Source organism: Piliocolobus tephrosceles, chromosome 15 (genome assembly GCF_002776525.5).
Source record: "Piliocolobus tephrosceles isolate RC106 chromosome 15, ASM277652v3, whole genome shotgun sequence".
NCBI classification, from domain to species: domain Eukaryota; kingdom Metazoa; phylum Chordata; class Mammalia; order Primates; family Cercopithecidae; genus Piliocolobus; species Piliocolobus tephrosceles.
In genome coordinates, this window is record NC_045448.1 from 32,176,600 (window position 1) to 32,194,408 (window position 17,809).

Here is a 17,809-nt window from a genome sequence, read left to right on the forward strand (position 1 = left end):
TCAGATAGTGGATTCAGAAACAGTAGCTAATGCATAAATCAGTTGTATTTTCTTAGAACATTTTGGCTATTCTAAGGTAGACAAAATTTGGGTTTACAAAAGATTCGCATCCATTAAAGTACAGAAAATGGCCAAGTGCAGTGGCTCACGCCTATAATCCCAGCACTTCGGGAGGCCAAGGTGGGAGGATTGCATGGGCCTAATAGTTTGAGACTAGACTGGGCAACATAGGGAGATCCTGTCTCTGCAAAAAAATATAGTAAGTTAAATATAGTAAGTTAACCGGGCCTGTTGGCATGTGCCTGTAATCCCAGCTACTCGGGAGGCTGAAGTAGGAGGATCACTTGAGCCTGGAAGGTCCAGGCAGCAGTGAATCATGGTCATGCCGCTGCACTCCAGCCTGGGTGGGTAGCAGAGTGAGGTGCCGTCTTAAACAGTAAATAAATAGTCCAGGCACGGTGGCTCACGCCTGTAATCCCAGCACTTTGGGAGGCCAAGATGGGTGGATCATGAGGTCAGGAGTTCGAGATCAGGCTTGGCCAATATGGTGAAACAACATCTCTACTGAAAGTACAAAAATTAACCAGGTATGGTTGCGCATACCTGTAATCCCAGCTACTCGGGAGGCTGAGGCAGGAGAATCTCTTGAACTTGGGAGGCGAGGTTGCATTAAGCCGAGCATTGCAGCCTGGGCAACAAGGCAAGACTCTGTCTCAAAAAAAAAAAGAAAATAAAAGTACATAAAGTACAGAGTAAAAACAAAAAAGACTAATGCATTTTGTAAAGAACAAGTTGCATTCTTTTAAGTTCCCTTTCAAATTTGTAAACTATTGTTTTTGGCAATATGCAAGAAATTGAACACTTTCCAGTTATTCCTAAGAAGGAATATTCTCTTCTAAGCATTTATAAATTGTATGTGCTCTCAAAGTTAACATGTGTCTCTTTCTTTTAATATAATGATTCGTACTGAATAGATACATTTAGATCATTGTACTTGGTTTTGCCCTTCAACAATTTAAACTGCAAAATGTATATATTTTTAAGTGCCTGACTTTTATATTTTACAGAACTAAAACCAGAACAGGTGAAGAATATATCTGCCAGTGAGGTATAGTATTTTACAATATTTTCTTTGTTTTGGTCCTCTGTATTGTAGGACATGTACATATGAGAGTGTGGGTGTGTATTTTTTTTTTTTTTTTTTTTTTTTGAGACTGGCATAGTATTGGCTCACTGCAGCCTCCACCTCCTGGATTCAAGCAATTCTCCTGCCTCAGCCTCCCAAGTAGCTACAGGCATGTACCACCAAGCCCATCTAATTTTTGTGTTTTTAGTAGAGAGGGCGTTTCACCATGTTGGCCATTCTGGTCTCAAACTCCTGACCTCAAGTGATCCAACCAACTCGGCCTCCCAAAGTGCTAGGATTACAGGCATGAGCCACTGCATCTGGCTGTTTTTGTTTTCTGGGTTTGTTTTTGAGACACAGTGTCTTGCTCTGTTCCCAGGCTGGAGTGCAGTGGTGCAATCATGGCTGACTGTAGCCTTCACCTCTTGGTCTCAAGCAGTCCTCTTGTCTCAAACTTGTTAGTAGCTGGGACTACAGGCAAGTGCCACAACACCCCACTAATTTTTAAATTTTCTGTAGAGATGGGGTCTTTCCCTATTGCCCAGGGTGACCTCAGACTCTTGGCCTCAAGTAATCCTCCTGCCTCAGCCTCTCAGAGTGCTTGGGACTAATTTTTTTTTTTTTTTTTTTTTTTTTTGAGACGGAGTCTTGCTCTGTTGCCCAGGCTGGAGTGCAGTGGCCGGATCTCAGCTCACTGCAAGCTCCGCCTCCCAGGTCCACGCCATTCTCCTGCCTCAGCCTCCCGAGTAGCTGGGACTACAGGCGCCCGCCACCTCGCCCGGCTAGTTTTTTTTTGTATTTTTAGTAGAGATGGGGTTTCACCGTGTTAGCCAGGATGGTCTCGATCTCCTGACCTCGTGATCCGCCCATCTCGGCCTCCCAAAGTGCTGGGATTACAGGCTTGAGCCACCACGCCCGGCGGGACTAATTTTTTTTAATGGATTTTTCTAGTTGATTAGAAGCTAGAAAAAATGAACTTTGCTTCATTTCAAAATATGGAAACCTATGAAATAGTCTCAGTCAAATTTTTTTTGGTAGTGGACAAACATATACATAGTCATTAAGTCATTTTCTATCAAATCATATTATGTAAATACCAAACAGAAGAAAATTATGGGACAGGTGTGGTGGCTCATGCCTGTAATCCTACCACTTTGGGAGGCCGAGGTGGGCAGATCACTTGAGGTCAGGAGTTCAAGACCAGCCTGGCCAACATGGCAAAACCCTATCTCTATCAAAAATAGAAAAAAATTAGCTGGGCATGGTGGCACGTGCCTGTGGTCCTGGCTACTTGGGAGGCTGAGGCAGGAGAATCACTTAAACTTGGGAGGCAGAGGTTGCAGTGAGCCAAGATTGTACCATTGCACTCTAGCCTGGGCGACAGAGTGAGACACTGTCGCAAAAAAAAAAAAAAAAAAAAGAAAAAATTATATGAAGCTTGTGGGGTTTTATACATTATAAAAATAACCTATAACTATAGGTTAATCCTTTAATAATGTTCTATTTTTTTCAATCTTTTTTTTTTTTAATTTCTTTTTTTTGAGAAGGATTCTTGCTCTGTCGCCCAGGCTGGAGTACAGTGGCACGATCTTGGCTCACTGCAGCCTCCACCTCCCAGGTTCAAGCGATTCTCCTGCCTCAGCCTCCTTCCTGCGTAGCTGGGATTACAGGCAAGGGCCACCATGCCCGGCTAATTTTTTTTTTTTTTTGTATTTTTAGTAGAGATGGGGTTTCACCATGTTGGCCAGCAGGTGGGTCTTGAACTCCTGACCTCAGGTGATCGACAGCCTCGGCCTCCCAAAGTGCTAAGATTACAGATGTGAGCCACCGTGCCTGGCCAGTTTATTACCGTTTCTTAATATGGAAGACCCCCTTATGAGACACTGAAGCATTTCATTTGAAAAAAGTTGCATGTAAAATATAAAACTGGGTATACAGAATGGTCATAACTAGGTGAGCAGACTTTTGAAATCAGGTTTTAATTACAGTCAGCCTTTTCTATCCGTGGATACTGCATTCATGGATTCAACCAACTGCAGATCAAAAATATTTGGGGGAAAAAAAGCATCTGTGTTGAACATGTACAGACTTTTATTCTTGTTATTATTCCCTTAACAATATAGTACAAAAGCTATTTATATTGCATTTACATTGTATTAAATGTTACAAGTAATCTAGAGATGATTTAAAGTATACAGGAGGATTGTGTAGGTTGTATGCAAATACTGCACCATTTTATATAAGGAACTTTAAGTGTTTGCATATTTTGCTGTCTGTGGGGGAACCAATTTCCCAGAGATACCAAGGGACAGCTGTATATTTGTAACTTATTTTTTATTTCCCTGATTTTAGCAGCTGTTGAGGGGACATAGATAATGTCTTAACATAGATAATGAGTGTATTCGAGAGTACATTTTGGAGGTTTTTTTTTTTTTTTGAGGCTTTTAGTCACCTGTCAGATGAGGCAGTATACTAGATTTTTTTTTTTTTTTTAAGAAAGCTTTTAGTTTTCCCTTTTTTTTTTTTTTTTTGTGAGACGGAGTCTTGCTCTGTCGCCAGGCTGGAGTGGAATGCAGTGGTGGGATCTCGGCTCACTGCCACCTCCGCCTACTGGGTTCAAGTGACTCTCCTGCCTCAGCCTCCTGAGTAGCTGGGACTACAGATGCGTGCCACCACGCCCACCTAATTTTTTTTTTTTTTTGTATTTTTAGTAGAGATGGAGTTTCACCATGTTGGCCAGGATGGTCTCAATCTCCTGACTTCGGGATCCGCCCACCTCGGCCTCCCAAAGTGCTGGGGATTACAGGCATGAGCCACCACACCCAGCTGAAAGCTTTTGGTTTTCTAACTTATTTTATTTTATTTTTTATTTTTATTTTATTTTTTGGGACAGTGTCTTACTTGGTTGCCCAGGCTGGAGTGCAGTGGTGCAATCATGGCTCACTGCACCCTCCAGCTCCTGGGCTCAAGCAGTCCTCCTCCTCAGCCAAGCAGCTGGGATTACAGGCACCTGCCTGGCTAATTTTTGTATTTTTAGTGGAGACAGGGTTTCACCATGTTGGCCAGGCTGGTCTCGAACTCCTGACCTCAAGTGATCCACCCGCCTCAGCCTCCCAAAGTGCTGGGATTACAGGTGTGAGCCACCATGCTTGGCCACAATTTTTGTTTATTTTTCTATTGCCTGGACTCTGTGAACCTATCCATTTTGCTTTTTAAAAATACTTAGGTATAAATATAGATATTCATTAACTCATTGTTTTAATCTATATTTCCAAAGGCAATTTAAAAGATCAGAAAATAAGACCAAATTAATATAAAAATGCATACTTTAGGCTGGGCACAGTGGCTCACATCTGTAATCCTAGCTCTTTTGGAGGCCAAGGCGGGCGGATCACCTGAGGTTAGGAGTTCAGGACCAACCTGGCCACCATGACAAAACCCCATCTCTACTAAAAATACAAAAATTAGCTGGGCATGGTGACATGCACCTGTAATCCCAGCTATTCGGGAGGCTGAGACAGAAGAATTACTTGAATGTGGGAGGCAGAGGTTGCATATCTGAGTGGTGAAATTGTGATTCTTTTTTTCTCTTTGTCTATATTTTGTGAACTTTTCTATAATGAGTGTTTTGTTTTTATATTGGAAAAATATGCTTTCAAATGTTAATCCTATGAAACTAAACACAAGTAATAAATATATTAGTATAGCATTTATTAAGGTTTCTTGTATGTAGAAAATGTATTTAAATGGCTGACATGATTTTCTAAGAATACATACGTATATTTTTTATAACAGTAATAAACAGCAGCATCATTACTTTAATCGATCATTTCATTTACCACTATATACGTGTTCATCATATGTATTGTCATGTGCTTTTTAAAAATCTAGATGAGAAATATTCGATTATCTGACTTCACTGAATCCTTGAAAAAAATAAAACGCAGCGTCAGCCCTCAAACTTTAGAAGCGTACATTCGTTGGAACAAGGACTTCGGAGATACCACCGTTTAAGGAAATACCTTTGTAAACCTGCAGAACATTTTACTTAACAAAAGAGGAAACACAAGATCTTCAATGAACAGTCATCGGCTACAGAAACAGCCTAAGTTTACAGGACTTTTTAGAGTCTTACATATTTGTGCACCAAACTTGAAAATGAACCAGAAAACAAACTTAAACAAAATATACAATGCAAATGGAATTTTTTGTTGTTTAAGGCCTTGCCTTGATGGTCACAGTTATCCCAATGGACACTGTAAGTTAGAGCACAACAAAAACTGATTCTGGTCTTCTTTACCAATATAATCACCATGTAAATAATAATTTGTATATTGTGTTGCAGATGAAAGTATTCCAGAGACAGTGAATGGTAGAAGACACAAGAACATGTGGTTGTTTGTCTTCTGATGTTTTTTCTTAAAATAGTAATTTCTCTTACTTTTCTTTCCTACTGTTGTCTTAACTACGGGTGATTGGAATGCCAAACACTCTTTATTTTCTTTTTTCTTTTTATAAATTCAATGTGCCAAATGAAACCTTTTTCTTAAGTAACTGTAATAGGAAAAAATTTATTTTGAGAGTTTCTTCTTCATAAATCTACAGACATTAAACAATTGTTGTGTTCTTTTTACCTTTTATTTTTCTATTACCTTGCTACCAAGCAGTTTAGATAGCAATATAATAGCAACAAAGCAAATCTGGTAGAATAGAGAAGGTTTGAAGGTTTGAGTTACTCTGTCATATAACATGTAGATCAGTCCTCATGTGACCCGCAGTATTTTTTTTTCTAATGTATTTGTCAGAAATCTATTGTAGACTGTTAACTTCTTCCTAATGGAATATATTTTCTGCAAGAATTATTCTGATATTTAAGAGAGCCAACTGCTGTGAAAATGTTTCCAGTGCAAGAGAAGGGAAATACTAGGAACTAAGACATTTCTAATTTATTGCTTATTACTTTCTTAATGTTTACAGGATAATTATAAGCAAGTGGAACTACCATCTTTTATTCTTAATAATAAAAATCCCTTCAATGAAACTTTAAAAAAACTGAATTTTTATACATGGCATACATTTTTCTAGGTTCCTTCTGTTTGCTTTATTAACTCAAAAGTTCTAGTTCTAGTCTGTTGATCTGCCTTTTGTTCTCCCAAAATGTACAGTAATTCCATTTCTTGTTTGTATAAATATGCCTGGATTTTCATTATAAAAATGTCATTGTAGGGAGTAAAGACTCATATCATGGCCTTTTAAATATTGTAATAAAGGCAAATAGCTATTTGCCCTTAGTTTACTGGTTAAAAGTTTGTTTACAGAACTTTTCTCTGGTGCTTAAATGATGCTATGTAAAATGTCATGGGTGGAAAGAATATCTGTAATAGTAACAAAAATTTTTCATTTAGGAAAGATTTCTTAGGTTTTGAAAGAATACATTAAGATAAAAAACTTGCCCCTACTAGGTAAGAACTTTATAATGAAGACATATATTCTTCTTAATTTTACTCTTGCTCTTGTTAAAGATTTGTTTGAATATAGAAGATGCATGATTCTGGTTTTTTTTTTTTTTTGAGATGGAGTTTTGCTCTTGTTGCCCAGGCTGGAGTGTAATGGCGCAATCTCGACTGACTGCAACCTCCGCCTCCCAGGTTCAAGCGATTCTCCTGCCTCAGCCTCCCGAGTAGCTGGGATTATAGGCATGTGCCACCACCCCAGCTAATTTTGTATTTTTTAGTAGAGACGGGGTTTCTCCATGTTGGTCAGGCTGGTCTTGCACTCCTGACCTCAGGTGATCTGCCCACCTTGGCCTCCCAAAGTGCTGGGATTACAGGTGTGAGCCACCATGTCCGGCCAGAAGAGGCATGATTTCTTAGGATCATATGCTGTTCGTAGCCATAAAGTAAATCATGTCTCTTCTAATCATGATTTTGGAACTCCCTGAATAATAAAAATGAGAGTTGAGATAAATAGAGGAAAAAAAATTTGTTTTAAGCCAGAACTATGCATATTTTAGGTGATGCATTGTATCCTCTTAAGGTCTCAAACATTACAGCATCAATTACGAAATATTGATAATGAAAGGTAGTAATGAAATATATATGATTAAAAGAATTGAGAAGTTCTAAATTAAGACATTTCAGTTAAGCTCGTAAAATTTCATTGTTTTCATTTAAAAGAGGATTAACGTTATTGATACTTGGATAACTAGCAAATCATATTAAAGGACTATGTGGTTCCAGCTCAACTTTTAATATATTATCTCCTTTAAAATTATCATGATTATAATTCTATTGGGAAAGATTTTTAGGTAACAAAGATTTCAAATGTTAAAAGAGAGAAAAGTCAGGTTAATACTGTCTTAAACATTGAGTCAGAAAATCATTGCTGTATAGAAATTGCTTTCCTGATCAAGTCTGAACTTCAGCTAGTGCTAGAGAACTATTTTCTATGACTTAACTCTAACCAAGTTTTATTTTAAGCTGTTTCTTTGATAGAAGGGCCATGAAAATAGAGTAATGACATAGTAGGAGATAAGGGATTGGTGTGGTCTTTTTTCAATAAAGATAGAAGTTGTTGAAGTTTTCTGAATTAATAATGACTTAGATTGTGACCTTTTAGATTGGGTGTTGAGCTCTGTGTTTTATTACTTCCTGAAAGATAATGCTTAAACATTAAGCATTGGTGTGCTCTTCATGTTAATATGGCAGAGTTTTGTAAACTAAATTAAAACTTACTGATATATTGGACTTTGAGCCAAGGGAAGAGTGAGTACTATCTTTCCAGCTATCTTAAGGGTAAAAGCTTATTCTAAGACAGTCTGTCCATTGAGAATATTAGATTTCTGACTTGCAAATATGTTTGTACTCCAGAAGAATTAGAGGAAAAGCAGATACTAGAATTCTAATTTAAGTACATACACAGCAGTCTTTGTTTATAGTGTAGAATTCTTTATATTTTGTACAAAAACTAATTCTTTTGGTAAAAATGAACCATTTACAGTTCGGTTTTGGACTCTGAGTCAAAGGATTTTCCTTTAAATGCTTGTCTCAATTTTAGTCTGGTCTTTTGTACTTTTCTTCAGAAGAAATGAATTAAAGGGTACAGTTGCATAAAGTGGGTTTTTATCCTAATGTATTGGAAATAAATGATAAACTTTATTTTGCCTTTACTTTTTTACTTTAAAACTTTGATATTTTAGGGGTTGCAGTCTGATAATGAAGGAATTGTGTGTATTGGATTCTGTTAGTAACAATTGTAAACTCTTAACAAAATATAGAAAGCAGACCGGGCGCGGTGGCTCAAGCCTGTAATCCCAGCACTTTGGGAGGCCAAGAGGGGCAGATCACGAGGTCAGGAGATGGAGACGATCCTGGCTAACACGGTGAAACCCCGTCTCTACTAAAAAATACAAAAAAACTAGCTGGGCGAGGTGGCGGGCGCCTGTAGTCCCAGCTACTCAGGAGGCGGAGGCAGGAGAATGGCGTAAACCCGGGAGGCGGAGCTTGCAGTGAGCTGAGATTCGGCCACTGCACTCCAGCCTGGGCGACAGAGCGAGAAAAAAAAAAAGAAAGCAATGATTGGGCGGCTCTGCAGAGCAATCAAAACAAGGTAGAAACTGCAAAGTCCTATATTGGAAGAGATTCAGGCTGGGTGCGGTGGCTCATGCCTGTTTGGGAGGCCAATATGAGAGAATCGCTTACGCCCAGGAATTCAAGACCCGCCTCGGGAATATAGGGAGACGCCGTTTCTGCCCAAAAAAAAAAAAAAAAACCACAACTAAAAATTAGCCAGGTTTGGTGGCCCACACTTGTAGTCCCAGTTACTCAAGAGACTGAGGTTAGAAGATTGCTTGAGCCTGGGAGGAGGAGGTTACAGTGAACCAAGATCACACCACTGCACTCCAGCCCAGGTTACAGAGACCCTGTCTCAAAAAATAAAAAGTAAACAAGAGATTCACCTTAACCAGCTTTTACCCATAGGGCAGTTTCCAGTTTGTGCAGTTCACGGGTATAGAATTCAAGTAGAATGTGGCAGTCTTGATGGGCTGAGGAGTCATTTGGGACTTCTAGAACACCTGAAAATTAGAAGAGAAATTTTGGGAAGGAGAGTGCCTCAGAAAGTAAGCCCTGAAATCTGCCTACATACTCCTTTCAAATCCTTGGCGGATTCCAAAATTGTGCTTGTGCAGTGTGATTATTTAAAGGAACCCAGCAGAAAGCAGGTTAAAGTCTAAAGAACTCAGCAGAATTGCAGCTGCCCAAGGACAGAGAGTTTGAAATTCAAATTCCACTAAGAAGGACTGAGTAAATACTTGGTGTTTCCCATTGAACCCCCAGAATGCCATGCCTTAAGGAAGAATGACAGCATCCCAGAACTAAAGGCTGTGCTTTAGCACTAAGGCCAAAATGGAAAGAAACTCACTGTAATGAAGCTTAAAATCAAATTTTACAGCATTAAGGTTATCCATCAGAAATTTAAAACCAGAACAAAACACAGCATTCTTGAGAAGAAAACAATTCAGTCATCACAGCATATACCCAAAGCTCAGTACATAATAAACAATTACTAAGCATGCAAGGAAAAAGTATGCGATCCTTTTGACTCACCTTCCCTGATGGGAAAAAAAAAAGTGGTCCATACCATACTCAACAGAGAATATATAGAAGCAGATGCACAAGTGACCTCTATGAGAATGATTTTAAAATAGTGTTAAAATATGTTAAAAGAATTTACAGGAAAAGAGAAAATGGGTGAATAGATTGGGAGTTTCAGCAGAAAAATAGGAATTAAAAACTCAATGGAGGCTGGGCGCCATGGCTCACGCCTGTAATCCCAGCACTTTGGGAGGCCGAAGCAGGCAGATCACCTAAGGTCAGGACATCGAGACCATCCTGACCAATAATGGTGAAACCCCGTCTCTACTAAAAATACAAAATTAGCCGAGCATGGGTGTTACATGCCCGTAATCCCAGCTATTTGGGAGGCTGAAGTGGGAGAATTGCTTGAACCCGGGAGGTAGAGCTTGCAGTGAGCCAAGATCATGCCATTGCACTCCACCCTGGGCAAGAAAAGCAAAACTCCATCTCAAAAAACAATAAAAATTGGCCAGGCGCAGTGGCTCACGCCTGTAATCCCAGCACTTTGGGAGGCTGAGACGGGTGGATCATGAGGTCAGGAGATCGAGACCATCCTGGCTAACACGGTGAAACCCTGTCTCTACTAAAAATACAAAAAATTAGCCTGGCATGGTGGTGGGCACCTGTAGTCCCAGCTACTTGGGAGACTGAGGCAGGAGAATGGTGTGAGCTCGGGAGGCGGAGCTTGCAGTGAGCCGAGATCATGCCACTGCACTCCAGCCTGGGCAACCGTCTAAAAATAAATAAAATAATAATCATAATAATTAGAAAATAATAAAAAATAACCCACTGGAAAGTCTTGTAATGAAAAATATAGTATCTGAAGTTAAAAATTTAAATGGACGGACTTAACAGTAAACTAGGCACAACAGAGGAAAGACTGAAAAAGACAAGCAAGTAGGTATCAAACCAAAGCACAGAGAGAAAGAAAAAAAAATAGCAGAGGTTTGAGACCTTTGGAATATTATCAGTTCCTGCAATTTGAAGTAGAGAAGGAAAGAAAGAGAATGGGGCAAGAGAAATCTTTGAAGCAATAATGCCTGAAATTTTCCCCAAAGTGTTGAAAGACATCAATATACAGATCTAAGAAGTTCACTGAACCCCCAAGCAGAATAAATACAACAAAGACTACATCTGGGTACATCACATTGCCAAAAAAAAAAAAAAATCTTAAAAGCAACCAAGGTGGGGAGTAGGAAGGAATAGCATTACACTCAGATAAACAAGTGATGGCTAACCTCATCAGAAATGATGAAATTCATAAAATGATGGAATGACATCTTTAAGGTGCAAAGATTAAACAACAAAGGTTAACTTAAAACTCTATCCAGGTAGCCGGGCGCGGTGGCTCAAGCCTGTAATCCCAGCACTTTGGGAGGCTGAGACGGGCGGATCACAAGGTCAGGAGATCGAGACCATCCTGGCTAACACGGTGAAACCCCATCTCTACTAAAAATACAAAAAACTAGCCGGGCGAGGTGGCGGGCGCCTGTAGTCCCAGCTACTCCGGAGGCTGAGGCAGGAGAATGGCGTAAACCCGGGAGGCGGAGCTTGCAGTGAGCTGAGATCGGCCACTGCACTCCAGCCCGGGCGACAGAGCAAGACTCCGTCTCAAAAAAAAAAAAAAAAAAACTCTATCCAGTTAAAATATCCTTCAAGATGTTAATGCAATGGCCAGGCTCAGTGGCTTAACCCTCTAATCCCAACACTTTAGGAGGCTGAGGTAGGAGAATCCCTTGAGGCCATGAGTGACCAGCCTGGGCAACCTAGTGAGAACCCCATCAAAAAATAAAATTAGCTGGGCATGGGCTGTGATCGTGCTACTGCACTCCAGCCTGGGGGACAGAGTGAGTCCCTATCTCTTGAAAAACTTAAGACAAAATCTTTTCCAGATGAAAACAGAATTTGTTGCTGGCAGACTGAATTTATATGGAATGCTTTAGGAAATTCTTCGGGCTGAAGGAAAATACAAATCTGAAGTGAAAAATGAAGTATCTGAAATTAAAATTTTCCTTGGATGGACTTACCAGTAAATGGATTTCTCAATGGGAACCTGTAATCTCCAGGATGGAATTAAGAATTTTTAAGTGATAAATATGTTGGTAAAAGACATATTTACATTTTTCTTTTTTATTTTTCTAAATATCATTGCTGCTTAAAGCAAACAAAAATAGTATTGCAGTGTTTATAATATATGTTTATAATATAAGTAAAGTATGGGACAGAAATAGCATGAAGGGCCAGAGAGGACAATAAATGTAATTATATTGAAATAATATTATTACATTGTACACAAGGTGAGATAGCATTAATGTAAGGTAGCCTGTGATAAGAATGCATTTCATAATCTCTCACCCCATCACTGGGGTGATCTACTGCAGTAGATCTAAAAAGCCATTAGAGAAGATGAAATGGCTAAGTATTACTAAGAATTATGTGATTGGTCAAATGAAATCAAGGAAAGAAAAACAGAGCAAAGAACTGTAAGATAAAACAGTGGGATGGTAGAGCTAAATTAAGTAATGTCACTAAATTGCTTACCTTCCTCCTTCCTGAGCTGTTGTGGATATTTTTTTTTTTTCAAGGAGTTGGGGTTTTTTTTTTTTTTTTAGAGACAGAGTCTCCTTTGCCCCAGGCTGGACAGCAGTGATGCAATCATACCTCCCTGTAGTCTCAAACTGCTGGGCTCAAGTGATCCTCCTGCCTTGGCCTCCCAAAGTGCTGGGATTACAGGCAGGCAGAGCCAGTGCACCCTGCCGGAACTATTGTTTTAAAGTCATTAGGTGGTTAAGGCCTTGAGACTACGTGCGAGTTTGATGATGCATTAGGAGCACTCAGAGGACTCAGCATATAGCCTTATTCCCAACAATGATTTATTAGAGCAAAAGGATATGAAGCAAATTCAGCAAAAGGAAAAAAAGGGAACTAAGTGAAGTCCAGAGGAAACCAAGCACCAGCTTCCAAGGGTTCTCTCCTGGTGAAGTCACACAGGATGTCACTCCAGCAACAAGGGACAGCATGTGAAAGTGTCAGGCCTCACTGTTAGGCATAGTAAGCTTGTTAGGAATAGAAGGAATCTTTCCTCAAATTCAAGTTCCCAGATGCCTGGCAAGGGTCAACCTTGCCAGCAGGTCTTTCTAGGGATAGCAGTCTTAGGGACACATTTGCACAATGGTTCAGATCAAAGTGCTTACATTGGGTAGAGGGGACCTATGGAAGCCCAAATTTGGGTGTCAGAGACCTAATAGGGTGAAGACAGTGTGTACAATGATGGACAGCTAGGTATGCGGTGTCAGGGACAGACTGAGGCAGTTATTCACACGGTGGATAGGGGCAACCTGGAATGAGGAATAAGCTCAAGCACAGAAAGGAGTGTCCATATGGGGTAAGGGTGTCTGAGCAGAGATGGTAGATTGGTTGCATACCAAAGACTTGATTGAATCAAGTGAATACACTAACCACAGTGGAAGCCAGGTTTCTCACCATCAGAGAAGGTAATTACAAATACACAAAGGGAGAAAATTAGAATGAAACTTGGAGTTCAGCTTGAGTTGGGTTTAAGAGTGAATTCATGGTTTAAAATCTATAAAAATAGATGAAATATCGGTTGGGCACAGTGGCTCACGCATATAATCCCAGCACTTCGGGAGGCTGAAGCGAGCAGATCGCTTGAGATCAGGAGTTTGAGACCAGCCTGGCCAACACTGAAAAACCCCATCTCTACTAAAAATACAAAAATTAGCCAGGTGTGGTGGTATGCACCTGTAGTCCCAGCTACTTGGGAGGCTGAGGCACGAGAATCACTTGAACCTGGGAGGCGGAGGTTGCAGTGGGCTGAGATCGTGCCACTGCACTCCAGCCTGGGCGAGTGAGATCCTGTCTCAAATAAAAATAGAGGAAATATAGACATAAGTATATAAATATACACATGTGTATGTGTCCAGATATGTGTGTTCCCTAGTCTGTCCACCAAAGTGGCCTTGGAGCAGTTACACTCCAGTAGTAATGAGCACACAAAGTACCCATATCTTGCGTTCCAAATTCTTCACTGTCTCAGTCTGCTTGGGCTGCATTACAAAATACCAAAGACTGGGCAGCTTAAATAACATAAATTTATCCTCACAGTTCTAGAAGCTTGGAAGTCCAAGATTAAAGTACCAGCCAGTTTGGTTTCTGGTGAGGGCTTTCTTCCTGGCTTGCAGATGGCCACCTTCTCGCCGTGTCCTCGTATGGCAGAGAGCACAAGCTCTCTGGTGTCCCTTTTCATAAGGGCACTAATCCCATCATGACGGTCCCATCCTCATTATCTCATCTAACCCTAGGTACTTCCCAAAGGCTGGATCGCCAAAGACCATCACATTGCTGGTCAAGGTTTCAACATATTAATTTGAGGGACACGAACATTCAGTCCATAACATCAACTAAAGGAACCCAGACTGATAAAATGGCTAAATTCAGGGCTGGGGCAGAGAAAATACACGAGCTTGGAACTTCTTGTGCCAGAGAGAAGAAAGTGCCCAAAGAATGATGAGGATGAATCACTGAAATGACACACAGATTAAAAGGGTTCCCACTGGATGAATTTGAGCATCAAAATAAGTAATAGTAATTATATATAATCCATCAGATGAAATAAACCATGAGCTCATGTGACTATATGAATACATACATAAACAAATTACAAGCATAATGAGGAATGTGATAATTATATGGCTTAAAAGTACCTCTCCAGGCCGGGTGCAGTGGCTCACGCCTGTAATCCCAGCACTTTGGGAGGCCAAGGCAGGTAGATTACTTGAGGTCAGGCATTTGAGACCAGCCTGGTCAACATGGTGAAACCCTGGCTCTACTAAAAATACAAAAATTAGCTGGGTGTGGTGGCACATGTCTATAATCTGTCACTGACTAGGTGTGTGGTTTTGCCAAGCAGGGGATAACAGTAGTACCTATATCAAAGGCTGTTATGAGGATTAAATGAGCTATCACATAATCACGCTTTTTTTTTTTTTTTTGAGACAGAGTCTTGCACTGTCGCCTGGGCTGGAGTGCAATGGCATGATCTCAGCCCACTGCAACCTCTGCCTCCCAGGTTCAAGCGATTCTCCTGCCTCAGCCTCCTGAGTAGCTGGGATTATGGGCTCCTGCCACCACCCCTGGCTAATTTTTTGTATTTTCAATAGAGATGGGGTTTCACTATGTTGGCCAGGATGGTCTCAAAAACCTGACCTTGTGATCCACCTACCTTGGCCTCCCAAAGTGCTGGGATTACAGGCATGAGCCACCGCACCAGCTTTTTTTTTTTTTTTTTTTTTTTGAGATGGAGTCTCACTGTCACCCAGGCTCCATCTCAGCTCAGTGCAACCTCCACCTCCTGGGTTCAAGCAATTCTCCTGCCTCAAGCAATTCTCCTGCCTCAGCCTCCCGAGTAGCTGAGATTACAGGTGCCCGCCACCACACCTGGCTAAGCTTTGTATTTTTAGTAGAGACAGGGTTTTGCTATGTTGGCCAGGCTGATTTCAAACTCTTGACCTCAAGTGATCTGCCTGCCTCAGCCTCCCAAAGTGCTGGGATTACAGGTATGAGCCACTGTGCCAGGCCTCAAACTCTTAGAATACTGCCTACTACATATTAAGTGCTCATTAAATCCTAGGTATAAGCCAGGGGTGTTGGCTCATGCTTGTAATGCTAGCACTTTGGGAGGCTGAGGCAGGAGGAACACTTGAGCCCAGGAGTTCCAGACCAGCCTGGGCAATATAGCAAGACCTCACCTCTGCTAAAAAAGATTACTGTGGCTGCAATGTGGCGAACAGACTGTAGATAGACAATAATACCTAAGATTTTATCTATTTTTTATTTCTTAATTTTTTTGAGACGAAGTCTTTCACCATTGCCCGGGCTGGAGTGCAGGGGCATGATCTCGGCTCACTGCAACCTCCGCCTCCCAGGTTCAAGCAATTCCCCTGCCTCAGCCTTCTGAGTAGCTGGGATTACAGGCACCTGCCACTACGCCCAGCTAATTTGTTGTATTTTTGGTACAGACAGGGTTTCACCATGTTGGCCAGGCTGGTCTCGAACTCCTGACCTTGTGATTCGCCCGCCTCAGCCTCCCAAAGTGCTGGGATTACAGGTGTGAGCCACCGCACCCGGCAAGATTTTATTTTTTAAAATTTGAGACAAGGTCTCAGTATGGTGCCCAGGCTGGTCTCAAACTCCTGAGCTCAAGTGATCCTCCTGTCTTGGTCTCCCAAAGTGCTAGGATTACAGGCATGAGCTAGTATGCCCAGTCCACAGTAACCTTTCAAAAAATGTAAAAATCACTCCTTGTTAAAACTGTTCTCTGCCTTCTTGTCTCACTTGGTGGGGGGGGAGGGGTTAGGGCGGGAAGGGGGAGAAAGCACTTTACCATTAATTTAGAAATTCCTGCTTGATCTGGCCCCTGTCTAGCACTTAGATCTTCTCTTCATTTCTTCCTCTCAAGCACAAAACTCCAGACCTCCTTAAGATCTTAAAATACCCTACTCAATTTGACTTACAGTTTTTGCACTAGCTGTTCATTCTGCCTGGAAAAATCTTCACAAAAAGACTTTTGCCATTCAGAAATTAAATTTCATCTCCTTAGAGTTAAGTTTTCTGACCACCACCCTAAATTGGCCACCCAGTTGCTTTTTGTTTTTCTTTCTTTTTAGACTGCTTTTGTAGAGACAGGACCTTCCTATATTGCCCAGGGTGATCTCCAACTTCTGGCCTCAAGGGATCTTCCCGCTTGGCCTCCCAAAGTGCTGGGATTACAGGTGTGAACACCACACCCACCCAGTTGTTCTATATAGCATTACATGTTCAGCATCACTAATCCAACCATCTGAAATTAAAATGCTCCAAAATCAAAACTTTGTGATCGTCAACATGATGCCACAGTGGAAAAGTCCACGCCTGACTGCATCTGAAAAGTTGTAGTCAAAATTTTGTTTGATACACACGATTTTTAAAATTGCATAAAATTACCCTGAGGCTATGTGTACAAGGTGTACACGAAACATAAATGAATTTCAAGTTTAGAAATTTGTCCCCCCTCGCCCCATACCCAAGATAAAGAGCCAAAATCTGAAACAGTTCTGGTCCTAAGCATTTGGGATGAGGGATACTCAACCTGTACTCAGTTTTCTACATGACACTACTTATGAATATTTTTAAAAAATTTCTTTATCCCTACTTGTTTTCTGTCTCCTCTACCAGAATATAATTTCCACGAGACCAGTACCTGACAAACACACGTGCTACATATTCAATCTTTACCGAATTAATTTAATATTTTCCAAGTTTTCTATAATTAACACTACTTCTATATTATTAATTTTATAGAGAATCCAAATAGCATTTTGTTAAGTAGACCATTAGTCGGTCCGAGTTAAAATTCTGCTACTACAGCAAACTGTATGTATGACTCAAGACAAGTTTCTTTTTTGTGAGACCGGAGTCTCGCGCAGTCGCCCAGGCTGTAGTGTAGTGGCGCCATCTCGGCTCACCGCAACCTCCGCCTCCTGGGTTCAAGCGATTCTTCTGCCTCAGCCTCCCGAGTAGCTGGGATTACAGGCGCGCGCCACCACGCCCGGCTAGTTTTTGCAGTTTTAGTAGGGCCGCGGTTTCACCATGTTGGCCAAGCTGGTCTCGAACTCCTGACCTCAAGTGATCCGCCTGCCTCGCTGCCGAAATTGCTGGGATTACGGGAGTTAGCCACTACGCCCGGCGGAGGCAAGTTTCTTCGTTCCTCACTTGTAAAACTGGAATACTGTCTATTTTCATAAGGTTAAATCATACAACACAGGTAAAAGCGTTTCAGCACTCAACGAAATTTTTCTAACATAACGAAAAACTCCTGGTTGCTCCTTGCCTTGCCCTTGGACTCAACGCTTCAAGGCCCGACCAATCCCTCCGAGAGCTCGGAGGGAGCCGCTCTAGCAACCTACCGCCACAGAGTCCAGGGGCAGCCGGGAAGGGGGCGAAACCCGGAGGCCAGAGCACGCACTTCCGCCCACGCCTTCCTCACAGC

General features: G+C 41.3%; 1 protein-coding gene and 1 long non-coding RNA gene across 5 annotated transcripts in view; one reads left to right on the forward strand and one right to left on the reverse strand.

Moving 5' to 3' along the window:
* SPAST (spastin) overlaps window positions 1-8,283 on the forward strand; it is an 82,314-nt gene extending 74,031 nt beyond the window's left edge. For 3 of the 4 annotated variants that reach the window (XM_026454749.1, XM_026454751.1, XM_026454750.1), the window contains 2 exons: window positions 1,068-1,108; window positions 5,018-8,283. In XM_026454749.1, coding sequence (XP_026310534.1) covers window positions 1,068-1,108; window positions 5,018-5,140 — 164 coding nt within the window. In that variant the 3' untranslated portion in view covers window positions 5,141-8,283. The remainder of the gene's footprint in view (window positions 1-1,067; window positions 1,109-5,017) is intronic. The other variant, XM_026454752.1, reaches the window with a different exon arrangement.
* Window positions 650-17,769, reverse strand: LOC111545420. Its single transcript, XR_002732446.1, has 3 exons — window positions 17,727-17,769; window positions 9,084-9,200; window positions 650-708 (listed from the first exon to the last, which is right to left on the reverse strand). It is a non-coding gene; the product is annotated as an uncharacterized LOC111545420 (long non-coding RNA).
* Window positions 17,770-17,809: the final 40 nt, after the last annotated feature.